Below are 26168 nucleotides of genomic sequence, written 5' to 3' on the forward strand. Positions count from 1 at the left end.
CCTTTTTTTTTTTTTTTTTTGGGAAACTAGAAATTTGAAAATGTGGGAGAGACAACATATACAAATTTTGTTTCGACATTGTTGAGCAAGAGATTGTGATGCAAGCCACACTTTATAGTAGTCGAAGGTTTGGATGAACCATATAAATTGATTTTGCTTCGAACAGTCTTGAATTTGCTTCGAAGGTTTGAGAATTGTAGTTGCCCTCCATTGATGAAGCTTTTGTTGGCACCATAAATTGGTTTTGCTTCACACTGTCTTGATCAAGAGTGTGTGAAGCTTTTGAGAATTGTGGTTGAACTCCTTTGATGAAGCTTTTGTTGGCACCATAAATTGGTTTTGCTTCACACTGTCTTGATCAAGAGTGTGTGAAGCTTTTGAGAATTGTGGTTGCCCTCCATTGATGAAGCTCTTGTTGGCACCATAAATTGATTTTGCTTCACACTGTCTTGATTAAGAGTGTGTGAAGCTTTTGAGAATTGTGGTTGAACTCCTTTGATGAAGCTCTTGTTGGCACCATAAATTGGTTTTGCTTCACACTGTCTTGATCAAGAGTGTGAAGCTTTTGAGAATTATGGTTGCCCTCTATTGATGAAGCTCTTGTTGGCATCATAAATTGGTTTTGCTTCACAATGTCTTGATCAAAAGTGTGAAGCTTTTGAGAATTGTGGTTGAACTCCTTTAATGAAGCTCTTGTTGGCACCATAAATTGGTTTTGCTTCACATTGTCTTGATCAAAAGTGTGTGAAGCTTTTAAGAATTGTGGTTGCTCTCCATTGATGAAGCTCTTGTTGGCACCATAAATTGGTTTTGCTTCACATTGGCTTGATCAATGGTGTGTGAAGCTTTTGAGAATTGTGGTTGAACTCCTTTGATGAAGCTCTTGTTGACACTATAAATTGGTTTTGCTTCACACTGTCTTAATCAATAGTGTGTGAAGCTTTCTACGAGTTGTAGTGTTTGCATTGTTACAAAGGGGAAATGTTTGAAGTAGATGCAAGAGGGCTGAATAGCTTGATCTTCGTATGCATACACTGAAGTTGTTGTTGGCTTGCAATAAGACTTTGTTGGTGACTATAACTCTTGTTGGGCATAAGTGCTCTTCTAGTTGAGTTGTCAAGCTTGAGGGTTTTTTATTATTTGTGAATGCTAGGAGTTCATATGTACAAGTGGTACCGCTCGTCTTCTGGTAGATGGAATGAATGGTGAGTTGCTTTCTTCACTTGGTTGGTGGTACGAATGTGAGTTCATTCATCACCTTTCATCACATTTCAGCACCTGGTTGATGGCACGAGGATGAGTTCCTTCTTCCCCTGGTTGGTGGCATGAATGGCAAGTTGCCAAATGATATTAGAGTACGGGTTGTACATTTCATCACCTGGTTGGTGGCATGAAGATGAGTTCCTTCTTCACCTGGTTGGTGGCATGAGTGGCAAGTTACCAAATGATATTAGAGTACGGGTTGTACATTTCATCACCTAGTTTGTGGCATGAAGGAGAGTACGGGTTATACATTTCATCACCTGGTTGGTGGCATGAAGATGAGTTCCTTCTTCACCTGGTTGGTGGCATGAGTGGCAAGTTGCCAAATGATATTAGAGTAAGGTTGTACATTTCATCACCTGGTTGGTGGCATGAAGATGAGTTCCTTCTTCACATTTCATCACTTGGTTGGTGAGAATAAGGGCAAGGTGTCTAGGCACATTGTAGCAAGTGTTGAATGACATAAAGTATGTTGAACCCTTTCAAAGCATAGTTGGCTTATGTATAAATGTGTTGGAATGTATGATTGAACGAATATACTATGAAGCTGTTCGTTTATTTGTATAGTCTTGTTGACATATACTTAGACTTTGTTTCATGTTGGAAGCATTCATGTTGAAGCTTTGAACCTGAGTGTTTCATTGCTAGGAATGTAAGAGGATTAGGACCGAGTTGTCTAAATCACCTCTTTATTGAATTCATGCCAAATAGTCTTCGTTACATAGGATGCCGAACGGCTGAAGCTTAACACTTGTACAATGTAAGTTTACTTGTAATAGTACTTCAAGTGATCAGCGTTCCATGGATGGCCAAGGGTCTTGCCATCAGAGCTTCTAAGCTTGTAGGAGCCAGGACGACTGATGCCAACAACTTCAAACGGTCCATCCCAATTTGGACTAAGTGTTCCTTCACTCAGGACTCTGTCGCAGAGTAATCTTTTCTTTAATACATAGTCCCCTACTTTGAAAGAACGAGGTTTGACCCTTGAGTCATAGTAGTTGGAGATGTGCTGCTTGTAAGCGACATTCCTCAAGTGAGCCTGGTTTCTGTGTTCCTTGACTAGATCTAAGTTGAGGGTAAGTTGTTTGTCATTTTCGCTTTGCACGTAGTTCTGAACTCGGAACGTTGCTTGCTCAAGCTTAACTGGGACAATTGCCTCTGTACCAAAGGCAAGTGAAAATGAGGTTTCTCCTGTTAATGTCCGATACGAAGTGCGGTATGACCAAAGAACTTGGGGTACAAATTCTGGCCAACAACATTTAACCTTGTTCAAGCTGGTTTTCAAAGTTCGCTTGATTATTTTATTGTTAGCTTCAACTTGTCCATTAGACTGGGGATGAGCTGGGAAGGCAAAACATAAGTTGATGTTGAACTTAGAGTAGAACATCTTGAACTTATTGTTGTTGAACTGTCGCCCATTGTCAGTGACTATCGCATTAGGAATGCCGAATCTGCAAAAGATGTTCTTCCATACGAAGTCTTCTATTTTTGCCTTAGTAATGGTTGCCAAGGGTTCTACTTCGGCCCACTTTGTGAAGTAGTCAACTGCAACGATTGCATAGCGAACTTTGCCCTTCCCTGCAGGCATTGGGCCGATCAAATCAAGTCCCCATTGGGCGAAGGGCCAATGGTTGATCATAGGAGTGAGCGGCTCGGGAGGGGAGTGAGGAATAGTTGCGTAGCGTTGACACTTATCACATGAGCAGGATATTCTGATGGCATCTTGGTGGAGTGTTGGCCAGTAATATCCTTGGCGAAAAGCCTTGTATGCTAGGGATCGAGATCCAGCATGATCTCCGCAGACTCCTTCATGTATTTTCAGAAGGACAGTTTCCGCTTCTGCCCGCTTCTGCGGGCGTAAGGCATCTTAGGTATGGTAGGTTAAAACCTCGCTTGTAGAGTTGGTCATTAATGATCAAGTAACGTGTAGCCTTGTATCGAATTTGCTTAGCTTGGACTTTGTCATTTGGAAGGGTGCCATGAGTAAGGAATCTATAAATCGGGGTAATCCAACTATCCCCCTGTTGTAAGTTGCACACTTCTGCAGCCATGGTGCTTGGTGCTGCCTACAATTCGACCTGAATTTTTCTCCCAATCTTGTCTTCCACCGCTGAGGCGAGGCGAGCCAAAGCATTTGCATGACTGTTTACCGCTCCAGGAATTTGGGTGATTTGGTAGTGGAAGTGCTTGAGCAATAATTCTGTTTGTGTCAGATATGCTGCCATGGAGCTATCCTTAGCGTCAAAGTTGTTGGTGACCTGGTTAACCACCAATTAGGAGTCACTGAAGATATCAATTCGTTTAACCCCAAGGTGTTTGGCCAAACGTAAGCCTGCTAGGAGGGCTTCATATTCAGCTTCATTGTTCGACGCCTTGAATTTTAAACGAAGAGTATACTCTATTGCCACTTTGTCAGGGGTCGTAAAGACTAGTCCTGCTCTACAACCCTGTTGATTGGACGAGCCATCAACATATAGGCTCCATGCTGGGGCTGTTGGTTCTGTTTTCTGAGCTTCCGATGGTAATGAAACCACTTCTTTAGGCGTAGAAACAATGTCAACAGGATATGTGAAGTCGGCGATGAAGTCTGCCATTGCTTGGCCTTTCTCAGCTGGCTTTGGTTGGTAGGAGATGTCAAACTCACCCAATGCTATCGCCCATTTGATCATTCACCCGGAAGTGTCAAGACTTTGGAATATCTGTCGAAGAGGATGATTGGTAAGCACGATGATGCAGTGTGCTTGGAAGCAAGGTTCTAAAAGTCGCTAGACGCTAGTCGGGCGGCGGGCTGGGGCCTAGCGCCTAGGCGGCTAGGCGGGCGCCTAGGCGGACTAGGCGGATTTAAGTAAATCTATCATATTTCATGTAAATAAGTGTCTGCTTCTACTTGAAATATATATAATTTCATCATAAACTACAAAATAGAATGCATATATATCATGAAGTATTGGAACATAATGAAAACATGTGAAATAAGGATATAATGTTTGTTCATTCAAGTATGCAACAAGTCTCTTACAATTTATTGGAAAAAAACAAAATGCAAAATGAAAGTTATGTATTTTCTGTCTAAGTGAGTTGCAACCTAGGCGGGTCTAGGCGGGTGCCTAGGTGGTCTAGGCGGTGGGCTGGGGCCTAGGCATTAATCGGGGCGGTGGGCTGGGGCCTAGCGCTTAGGCGGGGATTTTTAGAACAGTGTTTGGAAGTAAGGGCGAAGTTTTCGAGCAGACATGACCAATGCTATAGCCAATTTCTCAATGTTGGAGTATCGTGTCTTCGCATCTTGTAAGGCCTTACTAGCGTAGTAGACAGACCGTTCAACATTACCATCATTTCGAATGAGAACGGAACTTACTGCTGAAGCCGATACCGACAAATAGATAATGAAAGTGTCACCAACCTCAGGTTTGGAGAGCAGATGGGCTTTACTCATGTAGTCTTTGAGGTTCTTGAATGCCTCAACATATTCATCAGTCCATGTAATGTATTTCTTACTTCCCTTAAGTGCTTTGAAGAAAGGAGCACATCTATCTATGGCCTTAGAGATGAACCTAGTTAAGGCTGCCACCTTGCCAGTAAGGCTTTGGATGTCTTTTGAAGTTACTGGTTCCTTCATGTCGAGGATTACTTTGATCTTCTCAGGATTAGCCTCAATGCCTCGTTGGCTTATCATGAAGCCTAAGAATTTGCCAAAGCCTACGCCGAAGGCACATTTGTTGAGGTTCAACCTCATTCGATACCTCTTCGGAATGGTGAAAGTTTCAGATAAGTTGGTGATGTGTTGGTCAGCATGTTTGCTCTTGACTAGCATATCATCAACGTAAACTTTCATGCTCTTCCCAATCTGTTCGGCAAACATTGAATTGACCAGTCTCTGATAAGTCGCTCATGCATTCTTTAGGCCGAATGACATGACTTTATAGCAATATAGTCCCCTGTCAGTAGTAAAGGCTGTGTGTTCTTGGTCCGGAGCGTTCATGTGGATTTGGTTATATCCTGAGTAAGCCTCCATGAAGCTCAGGAGTTCACACCCTGCTGTAGAGTCTATAAGTCTGTCTATGAGAGTAAGAGGAAGCTATCATTTGGGCATCCTTCGTTTAGGTTGGTGTAATCGACACATATTCTCCACAAGACTTTTTGGAGCATAAGATTTTCCTTGGTCGGATTCTTCTTAACAAGGACAACATTTGCTACCCACGTTGGATAATTGACTTCGCGAACGAAGCCTATGCCTTTGAGTTTTTCAACTTCTGCCTTCATTGCCTCGTACCGTTCAGTGTCATAGGATTTTCGCTTCTGTCTCACTGGCTTGGTCTTGGGGTCAATACTTAAGCGATGACAGATGCTATCAGGAGAGATGCTTGGCATGTCCTCGTATAACCAGGCGAAGACCTCAATGTTCTCTTGCAAAAAAAAGATCAATGACAACCAAATTGGTGGTAACAATGTGGTGTCAATCTTCACCATGCGATCCGGATAATCTTTTGAGATAGAGACCTTCTCCAACTCTTCAGCGGGTTGTGCTTGCTGGATGAAAGAGTCATCTCGAGGATCGTCGAGTTGACTATTGCCACCGTGAAGATCCAAGTTGGCTTCGTCTAGGCTGGTCTTTATGACTTGGTCATGTATAGAAAGGATTTCCTTGGGCACAGGCAGTTGTTGTTGCTTGACCGAAGTGTTGTAACATGATCGTGCACTAAGTTGATCTCCTCTGATGTAACCATTGTCATAGAAGGTTGGAAATTTCATCAACAACATATGTGTGGATACCATGGCATTGAGATCATTGATGCATGTGCGTCCCAAGATGACATTGTATGCCGTTAGGCAATTAACCACTAGGAAGTTAGTGGTAATAGTAGCTGTGTAATGGCCTATACCAATGGTGAAAGGTAAGTGTATGCTCCCCAAAGGTTGCACGATATCACCGAAAAAGCTTATCAGAGGGGAAATCGAGCGATCGAGCAAATGTTTAGCTACATTAAGTGCCCTGAAAGCTTCGGCAAACATGATATTGACCGAAGCCCCCGTGTCTACCAGGATTCGTCGTACTTCAAAGTTGGCTATGTGAGCTTCCACAACCAGTGGGTCGTTGTGAGGGTAGATAATATCTCTTTCTTCCTTAAGGTAGAAACATATTGGATCCCAGTTAGGCTTTTGATGCTTGCCTCCCCTGATATCCTTCACATGAAACACTTGGTGGCCAGACTTTAGAGCTCGTTCACTATTTTTCATAGCCCTGTTGGAAGATTTAGATATGGGTGTGCCACCACTTATGAAATATATCACATTCACTTGGCGTTGGTTACGGTTACCCCTTGTAGGGTGAAGGAGGAATTGATCAATTTTTCCTTCACGTGCCAAAGCTTCAATATGATCACGAAAGGTGATACACTTCTCGCCGTCATGGCCGTTATACTCGTGGTAGCAGCAAAACATGCCCGTGCTCTTCGTGAACTTGTAATCCGGGTGCCTCGGCTTTGGCTTCGGTATCAGGTGTGCTATGTCGGGGTAAATGGCTACGCATGTGGCGTTCAAAGGTGTGTATGCCTCGTACCTCAGGGTAGGGGCTGTCCTGATACGTGCTTGACCCATTATGTTGACTGTCTGGGGTTAGGGATTATCGTGGTGATACCCTTGGTTATCGCGGTAGTGTCCCTTACTCCTTTTACTAAAATGAGACTGGTGAGGATGGAAATCTTTCATTTTGCCATGAGATTGATATGTTTGTTGACTTGGCAAAGTATTAAGTAAGGCAGGGGGAAGCACCGCTGCCGTTTGGAAGGTCGAGGTCTTCTCATTTAGTTGGATCTGGCTTCTACTACCTACTTGCTGATAAGGAGTGGCTGTGAGGGGTTTCCATTGATATGTCCTTGCCTCGGCGGAGGCATGGTTATAAGCATGTACCATCACCTCAGAGTAAGTCTTCCAAGTGCTGGCATTGATCATGTACTTGAAGAAACAATCACATAGGCATGCCGTGAAAGCCTTGAGGGCGGTCTTGTCATCTGCCTCAGCACAGCGAGAATACTCATGGCTGAAACGACCGGCATACTCTCGTAGTGACTCGTTCGGCTTCTGGCGAATAGTGTACAAGTCATTTGCAGAACGCAAGCGATCGATCTGGAAAATGCGTTGAGAAACAAACAGTTTCCTCAATTCCTCAAATGAGTCTATCGTCTCGGGTGGAAGACGGCAATACTAGTTTAGAGCTCCGCCAGAGAGGGTGGAGGGGAAGAGAAGACATCGTTCTTCGTCGGTATGCATCCGGTATGCCATGGTGGACTCAAAGAGGTTAAGGTGTTCAATCGGGTCCTCCTTTTCAGTATAGAGTTGTAAACCAAGCTTTTGTTTTGTCTTTGCTTGAAGGGGGTGTCGAGGATCCTCCTTGTGAGAGGGTCAGGCCTGGGTTGGTTCCAATCAGGTATCTCGGTCTAACGTTCGGCCTTCAACTTGTTTACTTCCTCAATGAGCTGTAGGACAAGGGGGTCCTGAGTGGAGTCATGTATCACTGGGATTTTCTTTCGTAAGTCTCCATCGCCTCTTGAAAGTAGGAAAGTTTGAGCAAAAGCGTGTGATTTTTCCTTGGACTCGCCGTACTGACTTCTAGGGTGAGTCTGTCGGAATACCTCAAAGTCTCATGTACCTTCATGTTCCTCTGGGACCTGTCGTTCCTTCCTTAGATTGGCAGCTGGTCTAGGTCGTGGGAGTGGACCGAGTCTTTCAGAAACCCTTGGGTCATTGATCTTCGAGCATATGTGAAGGGGATTCTCTCGACATTGCTTTAAGAAGTCTCGGCAATCACGATAAACGGCTTTCGATCCTTCCAACCCTTCTCCTAGGAGGTGTCTTCCTCCACTTCTCCTGCTTCGGGTCGAAGCAGCTGGGTTGAGAAATGTCTCATGTTGATCAATGTTTTGATGATTAGCTCGCTCTTCATCAAGGATACTCATGTCAAAGGAAGGTGACTTTCCGTGTTTGAGGGCACCCAGATGATGGTTGATGTCCACATGGGCAACAAGCTCGCGTGTTTGAGTATGCCTAGTTTCGTGGAGCGTCTTAAATAGCTTATCATACTGCTCCTGAAGGACCTCATTCTTCATTGCTATCTTGTTGTTCTGAGCTTCTAGCTCATCGACTTTAGCTTGAAGAGCAAACCTATTTCCTTCATTCTTTCGTTGCTTCGCACTAGGTGCAAGAGGGGTATTTTTCTGTGTGTTGTGGCTTCCTTCGCTCCCCATGTAGGAGAGGGATGCCTGGTCAAAAGAGAGTGTACGAATGGTGGAAACTAGCTTAACAAAGCTGAAGAGAGTGAGAATAAGTGTCGTTCCCACAGATAGGGCCAAATGTTGATGCACAAAATTAGTGGGGATTTTGGTACAACAGAAAGTGTTAAGTTTGTGACCTTCGCTAGATTGCTTCGGTCACTAGTATGGATAAGTATATAAATGGATAGGGACAGGGAAGCAAACACAAAATGTACGTGGTTCACCCAGATTGGCTATGTCCACGGAGTAGAGGAGTTCTCATTAATTATGAATGGTTTACACAAGTACATAGGTTCAAGCTCTCCTTTAGTGAGTACTAATGAATGATTTAGTACAAATGACATTAGGAAATATTGTGAGAGAATGATAATCTATTTATAGAATAGAGTTTCTAGTTTCATTCTGATATTGACACGTGTCGTGTTGTGATTGACTTTTGATGTTGACACTTGTCGCGCTATGATTGGCTTCTGATGTCGACATGTGTCGCGCTGTGATTGGTCTCCTGGTTTGAGGGAAACTCTTCTGGGTCATTGACGGTATAACGTTGACCGGTGCTCAGTAGTTTCGGAATTAGTCAAGTATGGTACAAACATCAGCATTTCCGTCCCTCCTATTTCGCACGGCTATTCGACTGCGAAGTATATATGAATGGACCCCTTCTAAAATGCATGTTTTAATTGCTAGAAATGCATACATGAAAAACATGATTTAATGGGAAAAAAAAAACATGATTTAATGGTTACGTTTTATAAAATGTTTATGAGTAAATTGGTTTTACGCTTATTGTTTTTTAATGCTTTACTAGATTTCACTGAGATATTTATGAACATCATTTATGATTTGTTGTTTAAGATATTGAACTTCGATGAGATATATTTTGGAAAGATTATGTGCAATGAGTTTTGTGCTTATCTGATGGTCACTATATATGCCTACGGGCAAATGTTATCTATATATGACTTCGGTCGGGTGATGTAGGGGCGTACGGGTCGAATGAAGGCCTTCGGGCGAATGAAATGTTCTATATGCCTTCGGGCAATACTGATACCACTACTTAGCACACTATATATAATATATGTTTACGAAGGATTTATGGCATGCTAGGATTTTCAAAAAACCTATTACATATTATGCTATTGAGTTTTCATAAACTTTGGGGGTTAGTATGTTGAGAAATAACTATTTTAGTATTACTTATATATCAACTCGGTCCACTCATGTTTTGTTTTGCGCCCCCTCAGAACTTAGAATCTAGACGTACAATCCCAAAGTCAAGGCATTTCCGCATCGGTATCTTCGAGTCCTCTCGGTGTATGATCCATCCTTTTTTTCATTCAGTTTTATATTATTCATTTTTAGTGTCTCGGTTTAGTTGTATGCTTTGAACATGTTCCATAAATGCATATTTATTATAATTAAATTTACAAGTTTTATTTATGTCGGTTAATTGTTCTTAGTTCTCATGCATCCTAATATGGCTTTGTCACCTTCGGGTGTCGGCCAGCACGTGCCTACCTTGGTGTTGAGTGAATATCAGGGTCGGGCGTGTCAATGACACTCTCCTTTTTCGATGTTGAACCACCACAAAGGCACTTTAACGACACTACAAAGACATTGAGTTCTTGGCAAGGTTGATTTCAACAGTGTGAAAGTCAGGTGAGAATTAGAGTAAGTGCGGTTTTGCCTTGGTTCGGCGTTAAGCTCTAGTTTTGTTTTTCCTTATGCACAACATCCAATCCATTTTTATTAATATCAATAGCCACTATACAGTCTAACTAATTATAGCAAACAATAGCAGTTAAATTTTTTAAGAATCGAACCCGCTCTTATACTAAATTGGAAAACATAGTATGTAGAACAAATGAATCTACGGAATACCAAACTAGGTACTGGTTTAGTACTGAGGCGCCTTTATAAAAAGTGGGTACCAATAAAAACTGAGCTCAAAAAGGTGTTTGGTAAACACTTAAAAACATCTTATTTTCACAGTTTTGGATGAAAAAAAAAATTGAAAACGTGAAGCAGCATAAATGTTGGATTATGATTTCATGTTAAACGTTGGATTATATGTTTAAGATAAAGTTTATAAATATTTTTCTTTTAAAAATAAAGCATATTTAGTAATTCACATACACAGCTGTTTTACATAAAAGTTTACCAAACATTATAATACTTTTTTTTTTTCAAAAGCACTTTTACAAAAAAGTTTACCAAACACTCTGCAGCTTTATTTCACAGCTGCTTATTCTCATAACACAGCAGAAATAATTTTTTTTCAAAGCACAGTAATACCAAACCAACTCTAGGAGTACCCTTTTATTATCTAAAAGCAACAAAAACTAAAAAATTGTCAATAAAGCTACATAACTCAAATAAGCTAAATCTTGCCACAAAAATTATCCTAACCAAGTTACAAACATTCTATTTATAAAGATTTAACTTAATTCTAGGGGTGTGATATCCACACACCCCATTTTACTTCTCACACACCCTTCTAATTTTCGACCGTCGGATCGGATGAATTGAAGAAAATCAACGGACAAAAATTAACAAGGAGTGTGTGAGAAGTAATTTGGAGTGTGTGTATAGCACACCCCTAATTCTAATAGGCAGGAACCTAAATCCCCATCTTACAAGAAAACACAGAGACATGAATGCTAAAAATACCATTACACATTAATAAACTAAATTAGTAACTAAGAGTATGTTTAGAAGTGCTTTTAAAATGATCCAAAGCGCTATTGGAACCAATCTTTAGTAAAAATGCAAGTGGATCCTAGAAAAACACTTGAAGTGTTTCCTGCAAAAAACATATAAATCGTAACCGGTGCTTTTTCCAAAATACACATTGCCCAAGTAAGTTTTTAGTCATTTTAAAATAATTCAAAGTTGACTTTTTAAATAAACCTCAATAAGACGGACTAAGATTGTCTCCTCTCCTCTTTTCTTCCCCTTCCCTCCCCTCATCTCAAATAAGATAAAAGGAGAGAGGAAAAGAAAAAAGAGGGAGATAATCCTATTCCCAATAAGACACGGGGGCGTTTGTTTGCTCTCACTAAGTGGGATTGGACTGGACTGGACTAGCTGTTAGTCCAATACTGTGTTTGTTTCATGCTGGGACTAACATTAATGAGACTAAAGGGGACTAGCATGAACAAAACCCTTCACTAAGAGGTCTTAGCGAGACCCCCCAATAACCATGGGACTAGCTAAGACTATCCTCTCTCGTCCTCATCATGCTCAACAACCACTCCCGATAGACTCCTCGTCATTTCCGATCATCTAGATCATAATAAAATATTAATAATTTATATATTAAATAATATAATATTAGAATTTGTTATTATCCAGCTTCTTAGTCCAACACTACACCAAACATTTCACTAAGTTAGTCCAGCTTAATCTAGTCTAAGCCAATCCAGCTTAGTCTAGTCTAAGCCAATCCAGCTTAATCCTTGAAGCCAGTTCAGTCCGAGATACTCTAGCGCAACAAACGCCTCCATCATCACGTTACTACGAAAGCCCAACATGAACGGGAGCAAAATATATAACTCGCAGACAGATAGTGACCCATCATCACCTTCAATTATATTCTCATATGATCACATACACCGTCCGATTAACCGTCGACCTTTTTACGCTTAAAGATGTTGTACACTGACTGCGAAACCCACCTCCCCAAGGACCCCAACCCAATAGGTCAAAACGTACAACAAAAAGAAGCAGGATATTAAACGGTCCAACCTGGTCCATAATCAGAAACAAAAGAAATAAAAGAAATAAAGAATATTTGTCAGCCATCAATTTCTCTTATTACTTTAATTTTAATTAATTACTTTACTGAAATTTGTAATTAGTCAATTTTCCTTTAAAATTAACTTTAGCTGATTATCTTTTTAAAAATTTATAAATACCCAATTATCCTCTAGTGTTAGATTTAAAATTTTCATCCATCTAATTTTTATTCTTTTTGACCCCCAAAATTTATTATGCGTTATTCATGTGATAAAAATGGATGAGAAATTAGATAAAAAAATTTAAAGTCTAGCAACAGAAGAAAATTGGTTATTTATAAAAGCTTAAAGGGGGTAATTAGGTAAAATTAAAATTGAAAGAAAATATTAGCTAATAAAAAAGTTCGAAAGATATTCGGCTAAAGTTAAAGTTCACGAGAAAATGACAGCTTTCCGAAACAAAGAAACAAATATGCCATAAATAAATAAATTAAAAAGCAAGGGTAAAATAGTAAATAAAAAACCGTAACGCCGTAGAGGGTAGAAAGACCACAGCCCCTTGGTTTTCCGTCTCCGTACTGTATTTGTAGTAGTCCGACCATTAAGAGGAAAGCCTCCCACCTCTCCTCTCCTCACATCACAAATAACCTACTCTCGCTCACTGTCTCCTCCTCCTTCACTTTCTCTCTCTAAAAACTTGAAGCACAAGCATAAACTGATAAAGGATTGATGGATAGATAGATACAGTTTGGTGTGTATGTATAGCCGGCTTGTTGGTTTGAAACTCTGAAGGCTTTAGCTCTGCGTGTTGATCAGGAATAATGGCGACAGCGCCAGTGAAGCCGCCGCTGCACAACTTCCCGCTCACATTCTTGAAATGGGGGACTAAGAACGCCACCGCCAACAACCACAACCGCTACCGCCGACCCGCCTCCGCTGAACCAGCCTCCGAGCCCGACTCCGAATCCGACCGCCACAACCGGGTCGGGTCCTCCCGGGCCGATCGCCGCCGATTATCGCTGATCTCGTGCTCGGAAAACAAGCGCCGCAGGAGCGAGGAGAGGGAGAGCGATCAAGAGGAGGAGGAAGCTGAGGTGCTACTTCAGAAGCCCTGGAATTTGAGGCCCAGGAGACCTCCCGCGACGGCGTCGTTTCAAAAGGCGAGTGGCCCTAACGCCGCGGTTGGTGCGAACCGGGAAGGGCAGGAACCTGAAGGGCCGAACAGAAGTCAGAGCGAGATGATGCAGCAGCAGCAGCCGAAGTCGATGAGGTTGAGGGGTTTGGCGGAGGGGCAAAGTGTGGAGAAGAAGAAGGAGAAGAGCAAGTTCTGGATCGCTTTGTCGAAGGAGGAGATTGAAGAGGACGTGTTCGTGATGACCGGGTCGAGGCCCTCCAGAAGGCCCAAGAAGCGACCCAAGAATGTTCAGAAGCAGCTCGATGTACGTCCACTTTGCTCTTTCCTCCTTATATTTTATTGTTCCGTGTTTTTTTTTTAATTTAACATGAATTTTGTTTTATTTTATGAAATTTTGTAATTTATTTGTGGGATGCATGAATTTGCAGAGTATCTTTCCTGGGTTGTGGCTGGTTGGTGTTACTGCTGATGCTTATAAGTCTGCTGATTCTCCATGTAAGGTTATCTCTTTCTCTCTGAGTTTCTGCAAATTCATGTTTTTGTGAGGTTTTTGTTGCTAATGGATAGTTGGGTTTTTGTTGCAGAGGTAGATTTGTATGGTGACCTGAAGATTATGATTGTCTCGAAACTTCGTAAATGGAAATTGCTGCTGCAGCTGTAGAGTGGAAGCCTCAATTTTTGAGGTATAATGCGCTCAACTTTTACAGAAGAAGAATTGGCATTTACCCTATACAAGGCAGAACAAAAATCTATGAGAGGGGAAAAAGGAGAGAGGATATCTAATTTCCCTTTTTTAATGTCTAGTTTGATTTTTTTCTGGCCTTATTGTATTGCTCATTAGGAACAGGATGCAGGGTAAATCTAGTTGCTTTATATGGAAGTAGGTCTAATATGTAAAAATATATGGAGTTTCTATATATGTACATGATATAGCGTCAAGTTCAGACCTTTCTCTTGTTAATGGTATTAATCGATTAGGCTTGTCGGAGATTCGTTGTGCTTTCGTTCATTTTTTGAATGATTCTGATTGTTTGATTTGTAAAGTTTGACAGGCTTCCCTACATCGTTGTTGGGGGGGGGGGGGGAGGTTTTGCATTGTCTTGCACAAACTGTTTTTCAATACAGGGTTTATTGACTGCATGCTTCCTTGTTCTGGAAGAGCTCATCAGTTCAACTGAGTGAGGAGTGGTTTGGGAGTGAGGTGCTTAAAAAAAAAGCACCCATGAAAAAAAGCTGTGAGAGTTTTAGGTGTTTGGTAAACTAAAAAAAAAAAAAGGGCTTATTTTGGAAGCTGCTGTAAGAATAATCTGAAATCAAAGGAAAAAGCTGAAGCTGCCATTTGCAACTTTGGAAAAATGGCTTTTTTTTCAAAGCACACGGAACTATAGTGCTCCTTTAATGAAAAGATCCATTATCAGACTGCTTTTTTTTCCAAAAGCACTTTTACAAAAATGTTTACCAAACACCCTGCTGATTTATTTCCCAACCGCTTATTCTCACAGCAGCTTTTTTTCAAAGCACAGCAATACCAAACCAGCCCTGACAAGGTGAACCTTTTCTAAGGTTGAATGTAGTGTTTCCTTGCATCTGCATGTTTCATACTTTTAACTTGACTGCATGCTTCCTTGTTCTGGAAGAGCTCATCAGTTCAACTGATTGACAAGGCGAACCTTTTCTGAGGTTGAATGTAGTGTTTCCCTGCATCTGCATGTTTCATCCTTTTAACTTTTCTTTTTCATGTTAATCATATTGATGCTTGTGCCCGTGGTAAGTTTTGCATAAGGCATGTAAATAGGTTATACATATAGGTTTGTGCATTTAATATTGAGGCATGTGGGATACTATAGATGTTCCTATTGTGCATGAATATATATTTTGCGCGTGTATGGGTAATTTGATAATTCGATTCCTTCTTTAATGGTATTAATGAATTTAAAGATATATCTTATTTTGCTTCAAGGTTAGGATACTTTTTAGTATATCCAAACCAGCGTAATTAGTGAATGCTAATCATTCTCAACTTCCTGTCAGTCTCACATTTTCTGTCTGATGGTAAATCTCTGGTGTTCATGATTTATGCCACTTTTCTTAGCCATAATCTGTTCTCTCTAGCTTCCTGGCTGTTAATAGGTCAGAATAGTCAAAGTGTTAACGTCCATGTTATTCCTTCCCTCCTCCAAGTACAAAAGGAATTTAGGGGAATTTGATCGGTTGCACATAAAAGCGGTGTTTAAATAGGCTTTGGGTTCAACTGTTTGACATAATAATGTTGCCTTTATGCTTCTTTTATGTAGCTTGTCTTCTATCCTTTGTTATATTCTCATGTTATAAAAGCATTGCCTTTTAGTTGCTGCTCTTTCATAATTTCAGTCTGGTTGGTGCTTGAAGTCCAATTTTGTATTTTCTCTTTTATTTTTCCTTGTGCTATTTTCAATTTGTTCTTAAAGTTCCTCTGTCATAAAGACTGTTGGTAAAACCAATTTCTGAACGGTAAAGGCACTTGTGTTTTATTTACTTGTTTTCTGTCATTTGATATGCTATTCCTACTGATTAGCAACGGCTTGGTATTAATACTTCTTCTATGACTACAAAGTGTTTGACATTTATTTTCTGCTTCACAGTCAGGATGGAAGTCAGCTTAGCTGCTTCTTCAAGTTGAAATTGGTACAAATTGTTTTGCTGTCTGTGACAGGTTTCACATCATAACAATTCCATCAAACCTTCGGAATCAAATGTTTTCCTTTGCTGTTGTTCTTTGTGGCTGAAGCCTCACAGGGTGTTTGTCTATTGTTAAAATAGTTGAACAAGTGTTCTTATTCCTGTGCCAGCTCTGGTAAGCTTGCCTTCATTTCAAAGGTAGTATGATCGAAAAGTTAATCAGGTAGCAGATTATGCAAATCGTTTAAGCACCATGCTGTTTATTGTGTGAATTGTTGGCTTGAGCTCTGTTCTGGAATAGCAGGAGTTGTTCTTCGAGGAAGATAATAGATCTCGAAACTCCACGATCTTGGATAACTTGATCTTTTGTTTCCTTTTCCTTTTCAACTACTCCTTTATGTGTCAAACTGTGATTTGCATATAAAGAGAGTATAATTCGGTTTTATTGGGTGTTTTCTTCGGTTCGTTTTTGAGACAAATATGAACATTGAATTCCTGGTTGCTATTTTCTGAGTTTCTCTTGGTTATTGATGGCCCAATAGAGGAAGAGGTTGCTTGCTTGCCTATCTATGGCTGTGCCTGAAACGTGACGATACCAACTTGAATGGAACAAAAGGATGCATGATGATATACATGTCTGAGTAGAGGCATAATTTTTTTTATATTCACCAAATGATGTGTTGGCAAGTGCCTTCGCCCATAAGCGGTAGGTCTCGGGTTCGAGACTTGGGAGCAGCCTCTCCATAAATGGGGGTAAGGCTAGCCGACATTCACCTCTCCCAGACCCTGCGTAAAGCGGGAGCCTTGTGCACTGGGTACGACCAAATGATGTGTCCGAGTCTTGTTAAAAGTAAACGAGGTCTAAGGATGCCCCAGATATTAATAAATGATACGGTGTGACGTTATTTGGTGAACAAATTTGGTGTGCGTAGTATTACTCCGAGAGATATTTTGGGCCATTGCTAGATGAAAATCAAGTTGCGGCTTTAAACGGTACAACTTGAAGTGGCACTTTAGAGTTTAGACGTTTCAAATTGGAGGAACAAGTCACCAGGAGTTCATTGCAAGCAATGCAACTTGACCACGGCCCTAACAGGTTTACCTCCCATACATTGATTTGACTCGTACCATTCCCTAGCAAATTGTAGAATAATATACTTACATGTATTTAATATAATTACCATTTTGACAGTCATATGCTAATTATATTAATACATATATTTAACTTGTATTATATTTGACCGGTATATTGTAACTGTAGTAAATATATGTAAGTATGGTAGCCAATCCTGAAATTGATATTAGGAAGCTCAAAACTAGGATTAAACACACGATTGAGTTGTAGAATGCAATACCACCTCGGCAACTTGACATAATATATTACTACTTGTTCCCTATAAATAAATGGTTCCATTATTAATAACATTAATATCTTTTGTAAAAGAAGCCAACATAATATTGAGGTAGTTAAGTTGAGACGATATTGAAGTGATTCGTGTGGTGCGCTAATCCGACCGTGAAATCTTGAGAGATTGTACCTCCATTTCCAACATTCCAAGGCAATTTATGGAGGAAAATACGCTTTAAAGAAAGAGCATAGGAAAATAGTGCGCAATGCCGCGTAGAGGTAGGGGTCTACGGCAAGACCTCTAGAGGATTTGCTTGACATTCCAATGTTTCAGACTTGGAGGACGGGACAACAACGATTAGGGGCCTTTTGTGGAATAGATGGGATTGGGCTTTAGAGATATGATTGGATCGGTCAGGATTTGTAAGATAAAATCTGTAACTCATATATAAAGGTAAGTTAGATAACTCATTATATTGTGGATTCATAACTCATCATGTCCATCTCACAGTCTGACGCTATTGGCCTCAAGTCCATTTTAATTGGTCATAACCTATCCCAACCAGCCCACTAAGTGGTAGTAATATTTTGATTCATGAAGAAACAACTCATTAAGGCCTTGTTTAATAGAGAGGACTATATAGACAGGACTATCCACTATATTGAAGGCATTTTGAAATAAGAAGTGGAAGAGAATTGCTGGCGAATTCGATAGCAAACTAAGTTGCCCATTGTGTGGTTTAGCTGAACTCCTCCCCTTAGTGTAAAAATATCGATGTACTAAAAAAAGAAGTGGAAGAGAACTTCCATATTTTGTCTAAGTTAAAGGTTACTCACGAAGAAAAGATACTAGACCCCACCAAAATAATAGGATTAAAAGAGACAACTTTTCTTCATAAATAATCTTCAACTTGAACAAAATAAAAAATTTGTCAACCACTGCTCCCTTTAAAATGTTTTCAATACAATGAATAGTATCCAAACTAATCCTCTTTATGGGACGAAGTTTAAGGATTCGTAATTTTGAAGTTTGCATAGAAAATAACTTATTTTGAACAACTTGTGAAAATATAATGATTCTGACTCCCATAACAATTCCTTCTTAGTCATTATAGATTCATAACACATCTTCCTGCATTTCAAGTTTGTGTTAGCACTTGGTTGATCACTTCTTTCTTTTTTTTTATCAATAATAATAATTATAATAATAAGCGGAGGAAGTGGATTCGAAACTATTATAATAATTTAGGAGAGGTGAGAGTTCCGAACCCATAATGCATAAGTGAAAACTTAACACCCTACCCACTAAGATATTAAATCACATGCGTTTGTGGTTGATAACTTGATGCTCTTATTATATTTTCAAGTGTGGTTTCAATATATCAAGTGCCCTCATAACATAATAAATTTGTAAATTAAAATTTTTCACTATACATAAAAGGTTTATGTGCTCAATTTTTTTTTTCCTCCAGTATCACTTATATATAAAATAAAATAAAAGTGCATTTGAAATAATTCCTTGACTTGTCTTGCACTCAATCAAAAATGAATATTGAAAAGTTCTAATGAAAGACTTTGGGTTTTTAAAAAAGAACAAATAACTTCATAAATTAAGAAGAAGAAGAGCAACACATCAATATGATTAGGCAAAATAGTTAACCAATTGAAACATTACTCATAACCCTAATCCTAATATTTAAGCACGACCTAGTTAAGTGACCTCACCTAATACCGGCCTAAAATTTTGGCCAGAAGTTAAAACTTCCCCTAAAATCTCTTCCAAACGTAACCTAACTCTTTCTTCGGCATGGGAGAGTTCAAGTTAGGACTCCACACTTGTGTGGATGACGCCCAAATACAAAACCATCGTTATATTTTACATGTAATGGATAAGTACAATTCTTCTAGATAAATTATCGTAAATTTCACTAATGTAGAACTAACATTTCACTCGAAACTTGGCGTTTTCTTTATTTTGGTTCTACTTCTACCACAGAAAATTCACGATTTTCCTGACCAAATTAATAATAAATGACATGAGAATTAAGATAAATATTGAAAGCAAATCGGCAAAAGTCGCACAGTTGCAAGTTCAAGAGGAAAGTGAGATTTTCATCCAAACGCGTGCCACATAAACGAAAAAAAATCAAATTTTCTTTACACTCGGGCCAAAAAGTAAATTTACAAGGTCCCGAAGGCCAAAAAATATGCACAGATGAATAGCCATAGGCCTACCCATTCCGGCCCAGTTACATTGGATCTTCAACAGAATTATGGCTAATTGGCTATAGCTCATAAGAAAATAGCAACCATTTTTCTCTACATAAAGCGTGTCTGACACAAAAGCGCTTCCATAAGCAAAAGTGCTTTTCTTATTTTTAGGGTTATAAACGTAATCCTCTCAATTTTCACTCGTGGATTGAATTAATTCTTTTAACTCTTAATCATACATTTAGCATCCATAAAATGTATTACGATTTTTGTATAATCAAACACAATCTTCTGTTTTAGGTTTGAAGGCTCGATAATACCTCTATACTAAAATGATTCTAGGATTTATCATGATAAGTTTAACGGAGTAAGAATTTTATGCATAGGAAGGCGGATAGGTAGACCATAAAAGGAGTAATGAATAACGTAAATCTTAGGTAAACCAAGAAATAATCATGCAAGAGAAATGCTAATGAAACTCTCTCAAAGGAAACTCTCCATGGACTCTCCGCCGACTCATGTGTTTTTGCATAATGTTTTATAATGTTGGTACAAGAAGTATGCCAAAAATATGAGGTGGTGGAGAGAGTTTATAGATGATCCCACTTTGAAGAGTCTCCATAGACTTCTCATCATACAATGCAAGGAGTAGAAGGCTTGGTGATCAACGTTAAATTATGCTACTTTTTTCAAATGAGAAAAGCTCATCATACCAGCTTAAGATTGATTAATTAGTTATAATAATGCAAGTAGACCACGTTTATGCTGAGATTAAAGCTCATTATCTCAACGTTTTAGGAAGCATGCTTACAAGGACGGAGGAACCCTAGAATTTATAAAAAGGGCCAAATTCCATTTGTTTATTCCACTTGGTCGCTCTCATGCTTCCAACCAAGCAAAATTAGGTTGCTTCCTAATCATTATTACCATTTTTTAACTAAATCTAATCCCTTTAATAATTAACTTCGATGTGGGACTTCTTCCAGAGATTTTCAATCTCTCTTATATATTAATAATATAATTCTCTAATTAAAAATGCTAAGCAGATTGTTTTAGAAGTGAAATTCTTCGTAGACTTTTTGTCATTTCATGTTTTTAGCATAATATCTATGTTAATATTATAAAATATTTTGCCAAAAATACGATATGACGAAAAGTGTATGGAAATGCCACTTTGAGAAAGTCTTCTCGGCGTCTCTCTTCTTTGATTGAACACTTTCATCATTTGAAGTATTGACATAATTGAGTTGGAGAGCAAATTATAATTCATCAAAAGATTAATTAGTCTCAACTCAATCTAGTACCAAAAATAAAATAAAATAGATATAAATTTCAAATGATTAAACTACGATAGCCTAATATCCTCTGTAATACCCAATTATCATATAAACCCCACCAACAAAACATGCTTTTCCAAACACAATCTTGATAAAATCATACCCACTTTTCACTTTTCCAAAAGTGGCCCTTATTTATGCACCGGGACCACCACTCAATCAAATTAAACATGGGTATATTAGTCAATGCATCTCTGTAGTAGCACTTCAGATTATGAAATTTGGATGCACGTGCAGCCCGAACCGAATCATTGATAAACGGAAAAACTGAATTAAGCAACGATTCGTCCAACAGCTTAATCACATGGTGACCAGCTTAGCAGGCCAGAGAACCAGACACGTAGGACCCACCCTAAAATGCCCAACAAAGTTAGGCCACCTTTATCGGCCGCGGTCGCACGTGCAACATCCGACGGCTTCAAGAAGGTGAGGGGAAGGCATGAAGGGCATAGTTGGGATATTAAAAAATTTGAGGCCAAATCATTTGAAGGGTGATAAGGTATTTGACCGTTGACTAGATCAGCAAAGACATGGTAAGTTTGACCGGAAGTACACGTGTGGGTTGGCCAGTATACATGTGTGCTTTGCTATCCGTCGGCTTCATAGAAAACGGTGCACCACAGAAGATCCACATAAGAGGTAATAATGGAAGAGCAAATTGGTTAGAAAGGAATAAGGATTAGGAAACTCCAAGCCTCCAAATGAAATAGTGTCATCCAATCGTGAGGTGTGCTCTATTATATTCCATTGTGCCTTTTTTTTATAGTAGTAAGGAATGTTAATTCCTTACCCTAATAGGATTACAACTCTAATAGGATAATATCTAGTCTAAAGGTGCATCGTTAAAACCTAGTTAGGTAGCAAAAACCTAGTGGGAAAAATGCTCCTAATCATAGGAAAAAAGAGTACATTAAGATCAAGTGAGTATACTTCTGGATACTCTCCCTGAGTTTGACAGAAATTCTAAATCAGAACTACAAGCATTGCATACCAATAGTTAGGCATACCAATTTCTCATACAAGTTTCTGGAAGGTTGACTTCGGCAGTAACGTCATGTTGAGGTCGACAAGGTTGTCTGGGATCGGCTTGAATGCCTTTAAATCTTCTGATGCTTTATTGAAGTGATGTAGACGCAATATGTCTTGGCGTTGACTTCGTTGATGTATCATGTCTTGGTTGGGTTGATACATGCGACATAGTTGTCACATCCCAAATCGACTTCGCCGTAGCACGATATTGTCCGTTTTAGGTCCCGGCCACACCCTCACGGTTTTGTTTCTGGGAACTCATGAGCAAGTTCCCAGTGGGTCACCCATCATGGGATTGCTCTCGTCCGAACTCGCTTAACTTCGAAGATCCAATGGAATCTGAAGCCAGTAAGTCCCTAAAAGGGCTCGGGCTATATGAAAGTGGGCATGTACATATAAGGCACATCAGTCCCTCTCCGTTGGTCGATGTGGGATCTTACAATCCACCCTTCTTTGGGGCCCGACGTCCTCGTCGGCACACTCGCACCACACGGTAGAGTGGCTTTGATACCATTTTTTCATATCCTGGACCGACGATTTTGTTTCTAGGAACTCAGACGAGAACTTCCCAATGGGTCACCCATCATAGGATTGGCCTTGCCCGAACTCGCTTAACTTCAGAGTTCCGATGGAATCTGAAGCCAGTTAGTTCCCAAAAGGCCTCGTGCTATATGAAGGTGGGCATGTACATATAAGGCACATCACCCCATATCCGTTGGTCGATGTGGGATGTTACAATAGTCTTCATGGATCGTTGTTGAGACTCAATGATGAATGAAAATAACAAGCACTTTGAATATGCTCAACAAGAACTCCTAACCATGTCTCATGCGTGGCATAATGAAGTGAAGTGAGTCTTGGAATGTTTTCGAAGATTTCGCAACTAAGGTCATATTGTGGACCTCCAAGATATTGCGATATCCCTAACAGTAAAGACATAACCATTCGGGGATTTGCCTTATGCGGGTCTGATAAGTAACCAGCGCCAACATAACAAATAAGGGAAACATCATTCCGAGAATCAAGGGGTCGTATCTGCTCGAGATGCGTTGGGATTAGCCTAAATCCGTAGTACCTATCAGGGTAACGGAAAAACGTCTTTAATACCAATTCAGTGGTTGCATATAGGCACAGTGCTGCATCTTTACCAATAGATCAACAGCGAATGAGATCTTCTGTCTAATACAATAAGCTAAGTACAACAAAGTGCAAAGTTGAACTCAGATATGGAATTTCAGATTCCATAACCTCTTCAAGGTTTTCATTTGCATATAGTGTATGGAAGATCATAGACATACTCAAATGTAACACCTTCAAGGTGTAGTTTGACTAGTAGACCAAAGTACCCTCAGAACAACACTTGAACTTCATGTCAAAGAATAAACGAGTTTTCCTAAGATCCTTCATCTTAAATTCTATCTTCAGGTACGAGGTAATTTTCTCAAGCTCTTCTAGAGTCTTAGTGAGATTCATGTCATTGACATAAACTGCAACTTTAAAAATTAGGAATAAGACTTCATAGTTTAACACGCAAGGACATAATTCATATATATTACTGATCAAATACTTAGATGAGTATACCACATCAGCCAATTGCTTCAATCCGTAAGTAAACGCCTCAAACAAGTTGAGAAGGTATTTCGTGGTTTATAACTATTTGAGTCAGTCTATGTAATTCTTCGGGAACTTACATGTAAATCTCCGTATCAATATCCTCATGGAGAAACACTAAACACATTCATAATGTTGTAGTCAATCATAGGGCATTTGAAAGAAACCTTGCGCCGTAAGGCGTGCATCATATTGCACTGTTTCATTCATCTCATTACGCTTCCTTTCTCACTTGTAACACAACAGGGTTACATTGGGCACTGTAGAAATGATAGGTCCAAACACACTTTGGTAAGTAATTTAACCTGGATTGTAATTTCAGTTATCCAATCAGTTCTACATTGACATTAATCAACAGAACACAGTTCGATATCGTCGCTTTTCATTTATGTCGGTAGCTACCATATAAGTGAAAATTTCATTGATGATAATCTCATTCCAATTCTATTATCTCATCCAAACTAGTACACTGGACCAAGAACTTCAAGTCTCGGGAGTAATCCAGATTAATCTCATGAGATGGAAATGATTTGAGACAGCGATCGAGTATGGATTCATTGTTGTGCTGTGATTTTTAGGGAAATGAATCTTATGAATCGAGTGGTATGTCGTGCTTCAGGCCAAGACAGATTAATTGGCTATCTGCCGGTGGACCAGATCGTCCAACAGGGGCGGCATACCTTTTAGGGATGTTGACTCGACATTCCTTAAGTACGTCTATCCTTGCAGGCATGTTTGTAGCTGGGATATAATCTCGTCACTTTAGGTACATCAGACGAATGTTTCTGGAGCAACATTTGCGGTATGGGGATCGAGATGAGACATAGTGGGTAACGTCCACGTAAATTCGTGATGTTTTACATGAGCGTTTGAAGTTCTTATCTCCCGCTAACGGCTGGAAGACCGTCTCATTGAAGTGACAATCTACAAATGAGCGGTAAATAGATCACATGAAAGGGCTCTAAGAGAGCTATTACGAAAGACAATCATAATCGACAAGGATTCACAACCTTAGGTGAGGACTCATATTGGTACGTTGCGGCGGCGCAACTTAGCACATGGAATGCACACCCAAATGCGTAAATACGAAGCATCAGGTTCGTACCCAATAACTAATTGTAACATCAAATAAGTTGGGTGGCAACGGGCCTCAATGCGGACCAACATAGTTACGTACAGGATTGCATAACCTTAGGTAGAAACCAAAAACTTGGTGCGTTCACCAAGGTCCAGGCGATCATTTAAATTGCTCTTGATGATCACTATGCAAGGCTGTTTTAGCGTGAACTTGGGAATTTGATGTCGAATTATAAACCCAAAAGATATGCAATACTTATCGAAAACTGTCGATATAAACTTTCCGACATTATCCAATCTTCCAACCTTTATGGGATAAGTAGGGTGGTGAACCCATAAAATCGGCCATGAGGTTTAGCAGCAATGTATGTGGACAAATATGTGACCAGTTTGTCTATTCATCAACCAAAACCATATGTATTTATATGGTCCGCATTTTGGTTAGATTAGTCCACATATATTCCCTTGAATCCATTATGAAAAAGGGTGATTTCATATCTTTGTGAGGGATGATTTAGAAATCAAATCTCCCAAACGAGCGGGCTTGGCAAAGTCTGCTTGTAACCACATGATTATTAGACCTAAGTGTCCCAAAAGGTCATGCCAAAGCAAGTAAATTGCTCGAATCACCGGCTCCAGGCCGGCCACATATGGTGTGTTCCTAGTTGGGAGGCAGCCGATTAGCCCCAAATTTTGGAGGTGGTGCAAAGATATTCCACTATATTTTCTTCAGTGGTTTCATTCATGATCATTGTTCTCTCGAATATCCTTAAAACTTAACGACCTTCTTCCGGAACGGGGAGAATATAAAGCCTCTTAAATGGTAATTTAGTACCATTCATACAACGATGAGCGTGCCATTGTTGTTAATCAAGTTGGATAGATCTGAAGTCGTTGCTAGAGATGTGATTTAGGTGTAAAGTTAGTGTGCGTAGTATCGCATTCATCCAGACAACTAACTTTCCCACATTTCTACCTAATCACGTGTTTAATTGAATTCAGTCACATGTATACAAGAAACATAATTCAATGAACTCATATTCGAGGACAATATCGATAAGATTATCCATAACTAAAACGAACACCAAATGTGAATTCAAGAACATAAAAAATGTTCATAAAGTAAACGGTTTACTTAGGGGATTCGGCCAACAAGGCCATCCATGTCAAAATTTTGCTCTTCCAACGATGTTTGGTGGAGCAAAATTAGACTCATATATTGACTACGAGAATGGTACTCCTCAACGACATTGGTAGGGGCACGAGCATGTGCATAACCAATGATCTATTCCATCAAGATGAAAATAGATTATGTAGGGTTAAGGTTTGGAAATATTATCTCTTATTCTTGAAGTTTGAGGTCTTAGGTGCTAAGGATCACGCTTCGGGTATGATGCCACACCTTGGCAGGCCCTGATTTTACCATATGTTGTAAAAACAAACTCGAAATTGGATTGTGAGATAGACAGATGCAAAATTGGGTTCGGTAGGTTC

At 39.7% G+C, this 26168-nt stretch overlaps 2 protein-coding genes across 3 annotated transcripts in view; one reads left to right on the forward strand and one right to left on the reverse strand.

Annotated features, from left to right (window-relative positions):
• Window positions 1-26168, reverse strand: part of LOC103432993 (azadirone synthase LFS-like) — an 89872-nt gene that overhangs the window by 38891 nt on the left and 24813 nt on the right. The window lies entirely within an intron of this gene.
• On the forward strand, window positions 12841-14391 carry LOC103419236 (uncharacterized). Of its 2 annotated transcripts, none has more exons than XM_008357353.4 (3): window positions 12841-13707; window positions 13832-13898; window positions 13988-14391. In XM_008357353.4, coding segments are annotated over exons 1-3 (687 nt in total). In that variant the 5' UTR covers window positions 12841-13089; the 3' UTR covers window positions 13990-14391. The 2 variants fall into 2 exon arrangements, with proteins under 2 accessions (XP_008355575.1, XP_008355574.1); XM_008357352.4 differs by having other exon boundaries at window positions 12844-13707; window positions 13832-13903.

The sequence above is a fragment of the Malus domestica genome, chromosome 04 (assembly GCF_042453785.1).
Source record: "Malus domestica chromosome 04, GDT2T_hap1".
Classification (NCBI taxonomy): Eukaryota; Viridiplantae; Streptophyta; class Magnoliopsida; order Rosales; family Rosaceae; genus Malus; species Malus domestica.